At 28.4% G+C, this 14,722-nt stretch overlaps 1 protein-coding gene across 4 annotated transcripts in view; it reads right to left on the reverse strand.

Moving 5' to 3' along the window:
- Window positions 1-5,697: 5,697 nt before the first annotated feature.
- Window positions 5,698-14,722, reverse strand: part of LOC136989863 (zinc finger CCCH domain-containing protein 18-like) — a 47,342-nt gene continuing 38,317 nt past the window's right edge. For all 4 annotated transcript variants that reach the window (XM_067288146.1, XM_067288148.1, XM_067288147.1 and 1 more), the window contains 4 exons: window positions 10,818-10,999; window positions 7,528-7,763; window positions 7,388-7,451; window positions 5,698-6,617 (listed from right to left, as the gene is read on the reverse strand). In XM_067288146.1, the coding sequence (XP_067144247.1) occupies window positions 6,388-6,617; window positions 7,388-7,451; window positions 7,528-7,763; window positions 10,818-10,999 (712 nt within the window). In that variant the 3' untranslated portion in view covers window positions 5,698-6,387. The remainder of the gene's footprint in view (window positions 6,618-7,387; window positions 7,452-7,527; window positions 7,764-10,817; window positions 11,000-14,722) is intronic.

The raw sequence follows: 14,722 nt of genomic DNA on the forward strand, positions 1-14,722 counted from the left end.
CCATATGTCTCACTTGCTGTATACGAATAAAACCACACCAAACCTATCAACTACCTCAAATGAGCAAATCTTTTTCTACACAGCTTAAGCCAAGCTTGGAAAAAAATTAAGAAACGAAATCCTGAAAGATAGTTTTTTTTTAATAGTAAATTTAAGGGCACTATCGATAAGAAGTGGAATTGTTAATACGTAATTTTTATTTAAATGTTCATTTATTCACAGAATATTAAACTCTGTCAACAACAAAACCATTTGTAAAAGTCCATTTTGCTTCCTGTTTGATGTATTATAATAAATTCGTTGCAAAACAAGCAAAAATGATGAATTCTCTTATCTTTCTAGGAACGGAACTCTACGTAAAGTTCCGTTCTGAGTAACTATAAAAACCATGCAACTATTGTCGGACTCTCGTGTGTAGTTTCTACGTGGGGCCGTTTATTAACTACGTGTACAGTTTATGATTAAAAACAAATTATATTTGTATATATATAAAAGACCCTATGCAAATATTATTTGTGCACATTAATAAGTCTTCCCTACAGTTAGTCAAATGCGAACGAATTACTTACGTTAATGCACACTAAATCAAAATACTCCGTATACCGCATACCGTAAATATACAAGCATAGGATAAGATCAAAATAATAGCCTATACGGTGAATCGTATTCGAAAAATGAATAAAAATTCAGTGAAAATATCAGTTAATTTTAGGTGTAAGCGTGTAATGATCATGGAACACAACATTATTTTTACTGTACTACGCAGAGATTCAAGTACTGTACATAAATGTATTCAACACGGTTTTAAATTTGTCAAAAATTATTTACAATGTGTTTTGATAGACAAATATTACATCTATATGCAAGGATAATTTTATCGTACGAGAAAACTATATCGAATTAGTGAGTATTGTACACCTCATCATGAGCATTTATGTTAATTTTTAAATTGGACAAAGTATTTCCTTTACTAAATTTTTAAAAATAACTCGTAAATTCATTACAAATAGTTTAACATTCATGCAACATTTTCTTTTACTGTTAAGAAAATAGAAGAAAAATATCTTTGTAAATAGATGTTATAAAACGTTTTTTCCCCTGTACTTAAGTAATAAAACGTTTATTTTTCTCCTTTTAACCTCCTTTTTACAATCTGCAGTTAGAAAAAAAAGGTGAAGTGATTCTATTGTTTAAGTAATTTTCTTTTCTTATTGCTGTTTTATAGAGCTAACTTTGTATAAAATTCCCAATTTCTCTTTCAAAAACCCTTTTTTCTACATAAATTTTTTTAAAAAGTGTATAGAAAATTGGAAAAATCTTAACACAATTACAGAAAATACTGTTAGAGATAATTACATTCGGATAGAACAAATAATCATTGAAAAACAATTCTATTTCTTAGTAAACTAACAGATAATAAACAGTGACTCATTTAAACATTATTTGATATTTAGCAATAATTTCACAACTGATCTGTAAAGAAGTTTTGAAAGAAATATTTCTAACAGAAATTTATTACTTCCTTTTTGAAATCTATAACAGTAGACAGGTAATTCAGTAGAGCCTAACTGTAACATTTACTTATTTTAAAGGTTAACCAAGTGTAGCAATTATTTGCTTGGGAAAAAAAAAAAACACATGAAAAATCTGAAAACTAATCACACATTGTGAATTGCTCCACTTTAATAAACAAAAATAATCATTATATAAAGATAACATAAATTGAGTGTAGAACTTATAAACATCTTAACGTATAAGTTAAATAAAAACATTCAAATTTTGAGATTCACGACTTATTTACATTATTGTCTATGCCAGGGAGGGCCAAATCTTATCATGATAGGAGCTATATATCAGAAATCTGCAAGAGCCATATCCTCTACTGGAACGGTTATATATATGTATATAGTTAAAGTACTATAATATATGGAAGCCACAGTAAGGATCTAGAAGAGCTACAGTTTGATCACCATGGGTCTATGCTAACAGAAAATGATGAGGATTCTCCTAAAATTAAGTATAAACATACACAGAACTAGTTATAAATCCACTCTAGAGTGGATTTATAACTAGTTCTGTGTATCTTTATACTTAATTTATAATTAAACACATATCCACATACATACATCTTTAGTTTCTTGATGTCCGAGTGAAAATCACTTTTATTTCACCTTTAAAAAGAGAAATTAGCTGTCAAAATTAATGTTTTCATATTAAATAAACAAAAAAAGGTATATGAATAATAAAACTATTAAAATAAGTATAAAATATAATATTTATATAAGAATATTTTGAATGAATGAATTCTACATGCTTTAATTAGAGCAGGTAATAATTAGCAAGCTTAAAATAAATCATTTAAAAATGTTCAAAAATTTCCTCATTATAAAGAATTTTTATGAATAATATTGCAACATATATTTAACCTTGAATAACATCTAAAATTTCCTCATATATTTTTATACTTGATTTTTAAATTATTGATAAAATCACATGACTTATATAATTATTTATTTTAACAAAAATAGATTACTCAAGTTTAAGTGGAGGTTATTTTGTAAATAATAAGAGTTTTAGCCATAAGTTTAAAACTTAATAATGAATATGGAGCAAACTAACCCTTGAGTGGGATAATTAAAATACTACTTAAACAAAAACTATACTACTAACAATTTTACACTGCATACAAAGTCTGTAATTCTCACAGAAAAGATTAAGTATAATTTAGTTTGATTGATTGATACAAGGCACCAACACATTAAAGTTGGCTTTAATTTTGCCAGTTAACTTGATCTGTAATTGGATCTATAAGGAATAGATCTGAGACAAACCACTCAATATATATTGAGGTACTACCATAATTCCTCATAACTGCAAGATGTGAAGAATCCAGGAAAAATCAAAGGGAGGTGATTTTTAATTTGTATAATGGAATAAATTGTTTATAAGTTTTATTGCTTAAATGATTTACTTAAAATAAACTACATATTATTACTACAATTTTGTTACATTTTAAGTATTAGATGGCTGATCACACCAATCCCAACTCTAGATCCTATGGAAATTGACTTTTGTTGCTTCAGCCTTCTAGCTGGTATTCATTTTATAATTAATGTTTAGCCGCCATTGTGTGTGTGTGTGTTTTGTTTTGAATCTTTTCCTTTTTGAATACTAAGTGGGTCTTTTAATTTTGTCCATCATGGATTTAGCCAGATTCAAATGGGAGCAGATGGGCAATGAAGGACTGGATTGATAGGATAAGACAATGCAAATGGGTATACCACATGAAGACTGGAAAACTGGCCCCATTTAAACAAGATATGTGAAGAAAATCTGCAAAATGGTCAGCCTTTCAGTTGGGTGCAACCAACTACCAGTGTTTAATGGATTTATCACTTGGCTATTGATGGGTGGAAAAAAATTACACATGAAAAATTTCCAATTCCACACTCAAATTCGTCATCAGAGTAACAGGTTGGCACCGTTACCCTCTCCACCTCCATCTGGCATTTGTGAATGCTATAAAAATTTATTGTCCTCACTACTTATTAATTAATTTATAATAAATAAACTGATAACATTAAAAATTAAGTTTTTATATAAGACTAACTAATTATTAATATAATCAATACATGCATATTCCAGCTTGTTAATTCAAATCCTAATGATTTTTGCAATGGCATATTAAAAATAAAAAGTTCCAGCCTGTTCCAGCAAAAATTTTAAAAATTTTTTTAAATGTTTTCGGCAATATGTTCGTTCCTGATGATGGCTGCACAGATAGCCGAAAACGTCGAGAAATTAAAAGATTTTTTGCTGGAATAGGCAGAAATTTATTTTTACACTTATTCCAGTTAAGAAATTTATTATTAAAATGGCATATTAGCAAATATAGGACAACTGGCAGAAAACAGGACATACTGAACAAAAAAGATAAATATAAGATTGGTCATAAAAAAGTTTCAATTGCAACAGAAATCGGAATTGTTAGCAAGAATGCTGAAAACTACGATCAGAAATATTTTTTACAATCACTTTAATTTTTTTAATGTTCTAAAAGAATGATTACTCTTAAAACTTGATTGACGTAAAGATAAAAATTGGGACATCACACATTATTTAAGATACTTTTAATTTTGAACATTTATATGCATTTTTCTAAAACTACTGACCTTAAACATGTTTACATGTGTTGTCTCTTGAGAAACTGTCGTGTTTATCCCAAAGCATTTGATTAAACAAAAAATTTCTGACTGATTTAAATTATGTTGATTTTTAAGTTGCAGGTTTGTTTTTTACTAAATTATAATAACTAATATTACTATTGATATTATATTATTTCAATAGTAAGAAACAAACTGTAAGAAAATATTCATACAAGAGAATAAACAGTATATTTATTTAAATGATAAATAAGGGTCTTTCCAAAAAGAATGCTAACATTTTAAATTATTGCCACTGTATTAATTATTATGCAAGAAATCTTGGTAAACTGTCCAAATTTCATACTTTCCCATTACAATTTCTCAATATGTGCACCTAGTGTCGTGTTGTACACATCCGATCGATACTTAAATTCTTCTCACACTCACTACAGCAAACCTGTTGTCATTCCTCCAACAACAGGTGCAATTTTGTGGCTTCTGCAGGTTACTCATAATGCACAATAACGAATGATTCTGACTTTGCAAACTGCAGAAAACAAAATGCTTTCTCTATTGAAGAGTGGTCATTTCATTTACAGTGCTTCCTGGAGGCAGTAGACAAGATTGAATGCAGACGGGAAATAAAACTTGTAACAGTTATTCTATCGATTTGTGTATATTGCATACTTCTTGGATAATAATTAATACAATTACAGTAATTTATAATAGCAGCATTCATTTTGGGAGACCCTTACTTTAATTTTAATAAAAATAGAGATACTTTCTGATTAGGATGTCAAATATCTTATTTATGGAATTTTTATTGCAAATATTTGAATAAAATAATTTAAGCAGTACAATTTAGTCTTATAATTTATAGGATAGTTTAATCTTGACCATCCTGTACTAAATCTGTTTCACAATCATTATGTCATTATGTTACTGAATGCAAGTCAAGTTCATTTGTAATAATTGGAACCGAGACAAGAATTTAACTTAAATGAAGCTAAAACTTTCATTAAAAAAAATTCCAATTCATAACTAATTTTAGTAAACAGAAAATAGAAATTTTGCCAAATAAAATAAAATATTTATATTCAATGTATAAAGGCATACACCACAAAGTTATCGGTGAAGCAAACAGTTTGACCTGAAGACAGCATTTTACAATGTTGAAAACATTAACAATATATATACTTAACTGAATATTTTGTGGTTGTTTATCTGAACTTTTCACATCCAAATAACTGAATTTTGCTTCACTGATACTTTATGTTAATTAGAAAAAGGTTTTGACTAAAGAATAAAGAATTTTCTCATAGATAAAAAAAATATTTGCATGTGTTATGCTAAGTCCCCATACATAAAATCTAAGGTGAATAACTAACAAATTTACATATCCTGTTTATATTTATACAACAAACAATTGTCAGTTTATTTTTTTTAATTGAAAATTAATAAGTGAACTCACAATAATATGATTTCTCTTGCTTTTGTTCAACATGTAAATTAATAATTGAGGATAATTGTGAAAAGAATAAAGATTTAATAATTCTTTTTTAAAAGTTTTATTGAATGATTTAGTTGAATTGACATTTTGTGAGTTGTACATATTCACAATTTTTGTTTTGTGACTTGAAAACACCGATGTTTACTTTAACAGATGAATTCAATAGAAACAGACAGGGAATTTAAGCTGTTAACTTTCTACCAAATATCATTTTTCTCATCAATTTCATAAACCTAAACACAGAAAAAGAATTAATAAAGAGAATAAAAACTAACAAATTATGAAGATGGGTAGCAACAATAATAATAGCACATTATCATTGTCATAATTAAAAAAAAAGTTAAGACAAAACAAAACATATGATCTATGTACATTTCTTGTGGTGACTGAAAATGTAACAGAAAATTGCATCCGGCATTTTGATAAGTTCTGATGAAATAACTACATCAGCCCTAAACGATTCCACCATTTCATGTACAAAACATTTTATCGTTGGGATAAAAAACTTCCAATTACATCTACACATCTGCATCTCATTAGATGCTATCCACCTTCATCTGGTATGTCGCTGGATTTTAATCTGTACACCAAAGATAACAGAACTTGCTTGTGCTGTTGTTATCTTGTGCTCCACTGTTTCTAATTCTTTCGTATTAAGAGTTTCTCTTGAAGACAGTTGAGCAGGTGATTATGTAAATTACCAAGAATCTCAGTTCGTCATTAGTAATACCTCTAACTCATTTTAGACCTTTTTCTAGCAATAGCATCTTCTACTGCTTTTAACTGTTTTAATAGTTCTTCCCTTCTAGATGTAGTTGATTTTTTTACAGTATTTACTACGTTTGCAGGTGGAGCTGACGGAGTAGAAGCTGCTTTAATATTAGGCCTTGGAGGTGATGCCTGCCGTTTTCGGCTGTTATTTGTCGAAGTAACAATGGCAGTTGCCCTATTACGGTCGTCAACTGAAAATATGAAATTTAAGCTTTAATAAATCAATCTGGATTTTGATTTAATTAGAAAAAGTACTTTACATAAAAGCACAAATATATAAATAAATATTGAAATTTTACTTTCTACTCTTGATACTTTCAATAAATTTGCATCATCTTGAAAATCCACTGAAAATGCCAATTAATCTGTATAATTATATGATTTTAATTAATGTAGGTCTGGAAGTAAAGATTGGGGAGAGCTCCAGATAGAACCAATAATACATCTGTATGATATACACATGATGAGGGTTCAGTCCCACTCTAAAATGATCTTTACATCCAAATTTAAATAAATCAGAATTTAAATTTTGATGCAAGACAGCAACCCATTCATCTGTTTTTAGACAAATTATATTATTAATCACTATATCTTCTATAACTCAAACTGCACTTACTGTCATAATGCTCCCAAAAAACCTTTAACATGCAGCTTAATTTTGCTATTAAGCTGCAAGTTAAAGGTTTTTTGGGAGCATTATATTATTAATTACACTGCTATCCCAAACATAACCTGATAAATCCAGTAATTAATTATTATATTGAAAGAATTTTATAAAACCAAAATATAAAGTGAGATGAAATTTTATGTAGACTCTTAATGAAAAATAGTAATTTTTTTCATAAAGACTAATGGCAAAATTCATTTAAAAAAAATCAATTTTGAATATCAACAAAACTTAGATCATCATTTCTGTAAAATAGGGACTTAACACACATTATATTTATTAATAATATTATACCTTTTTCTGTTATTCTCAATTTATTACTATTATTTTCTCTTTTAAGAACTGCTTTCTCAGAATTCTAGAAAAAAAAAATTATATTAAAAAGTTTTTGAATAACTAAACTTACAATAATTAAATTTATCTTATTGGTTTACCTTATTTAATAACGTTAACTTTATTGGCTGTTTATGTGAAGTTTGTTTCAATGGATCTTTGTTTGATTTTGGTTGCACTGTTGTACGAGCAGACAATTTTGTGCTATTGCCTAATAATTTCTTTTCCTGTGAGGAAATATCAGTTGGCTCTGATATCCTTTTTTCCTTTTCACTTTCTTTTTCCTTAATTTCTTTAGAAGCATCAATGTTTCCTTGAAGATGTTTAGATTGATGTTCTAGTAACAAAAATTAAACTTAAATCAGTAATAATGGATTGATTTGCTAATTTTAATATTAAATAATTTTAAATTATTTATAAGTATGGGAATTCAATAGAGCAGAGAAATTACATTAATCTATAATAAATTCTGATAAACAAATTTTATTCTGTGTGAGAAAAATGCAATGGAACAATATTTTATGTAAATTAAATTGTACAAAAACAAAATATTTTTCATAATTTTTAAATGTAGATTGCTTACTTAATCAGCTTTTGTTATCTGCTAAACAGAGACACTTACTTTAAAATTATAATTCTGTATTTTTGCTTCAATGTAATTTTATGTATTAGCTTCATAATATATCAAACTATTCAAAAAATATCTAAAACACATTTACCATGTTCACAAAAATATATTCTTGTGTTATGTTTATTATGTGTTATGTGTTATTAGCTTTAAGTTGGAAACTTATCAGTAATTTCTACAGGAATAGCTACACATGGAGATTTACAATACAATAATTAAATAACATTTTGCAATAACAAAACATTGTAACTTCACGTTTCACATACAGGCAGTAAAATATCGCAAATTAAGCCTATGAATTTGAGCTGTGCTGTTAACTATCAATAGAATTCAGTAGCCTATAAGATGAAATAAAAGCAGAGGATTTGAAGAATTGGATGATAAATTGGGATCCACAGATTATCCTCATTTATATGTGGGTCCATGTCCTATCAAAATGCATTGTACTGAGTCAGCCAATGTATTGTTCTTACAGCACTGGACAAAAGCATAAAGTCAAGTTGATTTCAGTGAAAGTGAGTAATCAATTACACCGTATAAGATATTATTCTGTAATTAGGGAAACTGAGTTAATAACCTTGTATGAAACATTATGTGAAACATACATTTAGAAAGTAGATCAGCTATTTCTTGCAGATAACACTCACAAAAAAGAAAAAACTTGATTGTATAAACACATTACCCGTACATAAATATAAACTCATTACTGCAGATGAAGTATAAATGCTCTAATACAGTGCTACTCTAACTGGCTGCAGAAAATGTATTATTTGTGAACAGTTTATAACTGTGCTGCAATGAGATTTCACTTAAAATTTCATAATTTTATATAGTATATTAATAAACTATAAATATTTTTAGAAGTATTTCAACATGTTATTTTATTATATTTGTTTTCTTTATTATTTAAACACTTAGTGTCAGGGATAGACTGGCAATCAGAGCCAGGAAATTACTTAAAAACAGCCCACAAATCCATTTTTTCAAAATAATTAGAACTAAATTTCATTACAGGTACTCCTCACTTTATGACTGAGTTCCGTTCTGACGACTACGTCGGTAAGTGAATTGGTCAATAAGCGAGGAGCCTGTGCTGGAAATATAGGATTGTTGTAAAATTATACAAATTATGCAACAAACTTCAAATTTATTCATAAAAAGACTATTATAGTACGCTTAGTGTGCATGTCACCATTCGCCACTGATCAACACTCAAGCTGAGAAAGGGGATTCCCCGAATTGTAGGTTGAAACTCAATTGGTCGTAAGTGTGAGTGGTCGTTAAGCAGATAGGTCATAAAGTGAGGAGTACCTGTATTGTATTTTTCAGCCTTAAAAAAATGCAGTTGAGCTCTGTTCTCTCTATTTATAACTAATTTTATTTTTAACTTCACAAAATTACTGGTCTCTGAGGGATTAGAAAATAAAAAAACCTGATCTACAAACATAAATATGAGAAGCCCTGCTCTAGTATTTTGTAGGGCTGCCTTCAGCTATCATAATGATAAGAAAATGGTTCTTTATTGGTACAATTGAGAGTTACTACAGAAAGATTTTCCCCTAGCTTAAAAGACTAAGTCTTAAGTTCAGTCTTAACTTTTGCACTTTGTTCATCTTTGTATACAGCACATGGTATAGAATATCTCAAATTCTCTATGGGGTTAAGATCAAAGATTTCTACAGGGAAAAAGTCAAATCCCATTAGCTTCAAACCAATCATGTAATGATTAGATGGCAGCACTGTCTTACTGGAAAATCCATTCTTCATCACCAATGATTGGACCATCTGGAAGACGATTTCCTAGGTCAGATGCTTGGTGAAGTTGAAACAACAATCAATAAATACCAGAAATGTCTTCCTGCCAGTGCCAAAGTGCCAAAATCAAAGACTGGCACCAGTGACCAGTTCACTTATGATTTGGCCATAATCTTGCTGGATGATGTGCACTTAATGAAATGACCACATCTTCCTGATTTTAAATGTTGAAGTAGCTTGTCCATAGGTTGCAAGATTTGTCAAATAGTGATTAACAGCACACTTGGAGCATCCAATATGTTTAGCTATATCAGCACCAGATAATTCTGTCTCGTGAAGGCAACAATATGACCTTGCTCAAATTCAGTCCTGTATAATCCTCTTGGCATCTGCTGTTTGTTATTGGCAAGTTAAATTTCACATATGGTACTTAGTTGTATTAAGTCTATTAAATTGTGGATTTACTGCATTACACTGATGTGACTTAATACATTCATCTAGTGCACATTAACTTTACAGTAGTGTATTATTTATAACACCGTAGAAGGCAAAATGCTATTGCTAGTTTATTACATTAAAGTTATTCCCTATAGATGTGATTATTTGAAGATAATTTCTGCTGTAGTATAATCAGTTACTTACTTAACATCAAAATCAACTCGACTTTGTTTTTGTCCAACACTGTATACAATCCAACAAGTTTAAATATTTTAAACATGTAAAAAATTCTGGTGTTGAATTTCATTGTTGGTATTTTTTTTATTCAACTATTGTGAAATATAAGAATTATTTGATAAATAATCTTAATTAAACCTTAAATGTTTGATAAACTTTCATCTGGTTCTGATGTTTTGCTTTAAAACTGTTGTTAACTTTATTTTTATTTTTTAAATTAAAATCTCATGAGATTTTATTAGATTTTAAAAAAATGAGATTAAAGAAATTCTTATGAAAGATTTTGCAAGTAAGTTTTAAAAAATTGCTGAAAATTATAAAGATTATTATTACCTTTCTTTGAAGATACCTTCACTGGACCAGCTTTTACTGACTCAGAACCACTTGAACTATGAGATAAACTGCTTGAAGCTGAAGATACGCTACTCATACTAAGACTTCTTGAAAATGACCGAGAAGGTGAACGAGATGCAGATCGAGAAATGGATGGAGAAGGTGAGCGAGAAGAACTCGACCTACATAAAATCATCATTTTAAAATCAATAATAATGAAATTAAACAATACTCTAAGAGTGACACAATAAAAATATTCAATTATGCTGATAATTTCATTAGGAACTACCAATTATTGAGTTAACAGTAAAGTTATTCTCATTATTATAAGGATTATCATCATCATAGTATCAATAATTTACAATTATTTCTTACTCTGTTTACTATTATATATAAAAGTTTGTCATATATAAAGCAAGAATAAATATGCCATATATAAAGAGAACTACAGTAACTTTTTTTTTAATTATAATTATATTGTTTTGAATTGAGAAGCTAACAAACATTACTTAGTACTTTATTGCAGATATTTAATATATAAATTTATTCATTGCATATAGATCTAAAAGGCTAAATACCATTGAATAGGGAGAAAAATTAAGAATTATATAAATTTTCAAATGAAAGCAAATATATTTCTTAATAGAAAATTGGTGTATTATTAGTATACTATTATATGTTAACAGACAATTGATTTTTCTAAATTAGAACAAAAATCTCTGTATAAATATAAAGATTTTTATGTTTTAATGTTCATCATCATATAGAGATTTAAAAGATTATTTTTAGTTCAAAGTCATTGCATTGCATATCATAAATGTGAAAGTTTCTTAATTGTATAACATGTTTTGTTTAAAACTAGATAAATTCAGAATATATGGTAATTTTTCTAAGATATCATGCAAACAGCCAGATTCTGGGTTTAACTGGCTCTACCTTTAGCCAAATTACTTAATAATTAACTGACCATAATAGTCCAATAAAGAATCTGGCTATTTGTTTCATATGTAAATTAATTCATCGAGTTCAGGTTCAATGAAGTCGTAGGCCTATAAATTCTCACTGGCATCCATCTGTTCTTCCTTAATCTCCTTATCTCAACAGGAAAAATATAAATAAATGTATATGTTATCTATTTATTTACATGATAAATTGTACTGCTTCAAATTTTCTTTCAGAGCACCTTCAATATACTTTCTAGTTGTATAAAAATATTGTTACTATAATTGTTTTATATTTTAAAGAATAATTTGCTTTTTGAAATTTACATTAACACACATTCAGATGGTATATAGTCTAACTAATTAGTTGAGTACCAAGACACTTTGCTTTGCCCAAATTATGATTAGACAACAACGATTCTTATGTTACAATCTTTCTAATTTAACCGTATGAAAAATGGTAAACTTTTCATATTCAAATAATGATAAAGTTCATAAAAAATTTCAGTTGCCATTTTTATTAATAGTTGAATGAAGTCGTAATAAAAATCAAAATAATTTTTAAATATTCATAACATTCCAACAATCAAGTATAGACTACTACCAATTAACAAAATACAAAGAAGAAGTAATGTAAAATGTCAGTGAATTCTGAAAAACAGTGAAGATGCCTTGCCTCCTGCAGTATCACATATTCAGGCAAAATTTACTTCTTTAGGTAAAAATAAACAAGTGCATCCATCTCAATAGTGTGCAATTTGCTTTAGTCTTTGAGAAATGGCAAAATAATATGCATATCAAAAAATTGTTTTGAAATAAACAGTTTTATGATTTATCAATAATAAGTGATTTTAATTGTATGCTCATTTTACATACCTACATACTGGAAGTGGCATAGCATTTTCTCAGGTAAAGGGGGTTGGCAAATAGGAAAGTATAAGAAACCTGAATCTAGACTTTATTTGAATTTGTATTTTAAATTATGCCATAAATAATACTTAAGAGTATTTAGTTTCATTTTTTAAAATTAATTTTGTATTATAAAATAACTGAAATATAACAGTACTTGAGAACTAAATAAAATTATATTTTATAACTGCTAGTTTGATTATATATCATTTGGTTCAATCAACATATAAAATAAAAATAAACAAGGAAAAAATATATTTTATTTTGAGAGTAGATATAAGTTACAATACAGTGTCATCAAAATAGTAATTATTTGCTATCATACAATTTTGCTAATATCCGTGCCATAACTAGAAGGGATCCTGAAGCCCATTTTGGACATTTATTAGATAACTTGTAATGAAACACATTCAACTTCTTGTGATGATGTAAGATAACATTCCTTTAACATCAGAAAACGAAAAAAATCCACCAAAGCAAGATTAGGGGAGAGGATGGCTGTTGAGCGCAAAAATTTTGTTTTTGACCAGATACTACTGGACTTTGAACACTTGCATTGCATATGTTGCACATCTTGAGATTATCACAGAGGATCTTGGATATAGACATGAAATAACCATTTGAACCAAAGTGTCTATCAATTTCCAATGATCTAATCTAATTTCCTCCTGAATCCTACTGACAACTTCCTATCTGACAGTCCTACTGACAGACAACTGCATTACATGCTGTTGCCTGTCTTCCACATCTGTATCACATCTCTTACCACTCAAATAGTCAGGTCTTTGATAGAGTCTTCACCAAAAACCATTCTTAACAATTTTGAAGGTTTGCTACAAGATATCCTGAACTTACAGTAAAATTTCCATTTTGGACATTTCGGACATTTCAAATTTCAGAAGCAACCATTTGATTCACTACCTTTACTGAGATACTGTTCTTATATCTTAGTAAATGTACTTAACATTAGCTTGTTATTAAATCTTTTCTTTTCTTTCGAAGACACAATGTAGTGACGTAAACTTAAACACTGGGCGAATTTTTCATCCTTTTTATTCGGTTGGAACGCTTTTTTATTACATAACGCATTTCGGGCCGATGCCCCTCTTCAGCCAACTTCTAAATCCTGGTAAGAGCTTGTATACCGTTAAAAGCTGGTCCGTACCTCATTCGGTAGTTTAGACGGTTGTTATTAAATGTTAAACTTTCAACTACAGCACATGAAATGATCAACTGATTGAAGTTGTCAACCACTTGAAATTTCTATTTATTTTTGACTATGCTGTATATATTATTTTAATGTGAAAAAAACATGGGTAACAATTCTTTAATAGATATTATAGAAGGAAATCACAATCAAAATGTTAAAAAATTATTTTATTTGAATGTTTATTTGGTGTATAAGCATTCACAGTTTACTAAATACAGAAATTCAGAGTCTGTTATATAAAAAAATAAACTATTTTTATGCTCAAAATGAAATATTCTTCATGGTAGGAGTGCTATTTTGCACATAATGGTTATGAGAATAAACTAAAAATTGAGTATGCATCAAATTAATGAAAGCAATGAAAAGAAAATAAAGTACTCTTGTTATTACTCAAAAATAGAAACAATTAGCAACTTTATAGACATGGCAAAATTATAGTTTTGAATACAAAAACCAAAATACCTATAAGAAATTACATATAATGATAACATTAAATTGGATTTATAGTATTAAGAATTAGTTGCTGCTATTTATACATAGGCTATCCAGAAAGAAACATCTGTTTGGTTATTAGAAACATCAGTACAATGAAGGAATTTTATTACACAACTTAAAATCACACTTTTGCGCTACTTTTCAATGTAGTCTCCAGCCAAATTTAAACACTTGTCATAGTGCATTACAAGTTTTTGCATTCAATTTCATAGAATTTTGCTGCTTGTGATTTCATCCATGCCAATGATCACTTCATGAAGAAACATTTGTGAAATCTGTGGAAACTCACTAGAAAGTTTCAAAATTGTGAATAGGGAATTCTCTCTAACCTTTTCATAGATTTTATGTAC

Source organism: Centruroides vittatus, unplaced genomic scaffold (assembly GCF_030686945.1).
Source record: "Centruroides vittatus isolate TY-2023 unplaced genomic scaffold, ASM3068694v2 scaffold_769, whole genome shotgun sequence".
Taxonomy (NCBI): Eukaryota; Metazoa; Arthropoda; class Arachnida; order Scorpiones; family Buthidae; genus Centruroides; species Centruroides vittatus.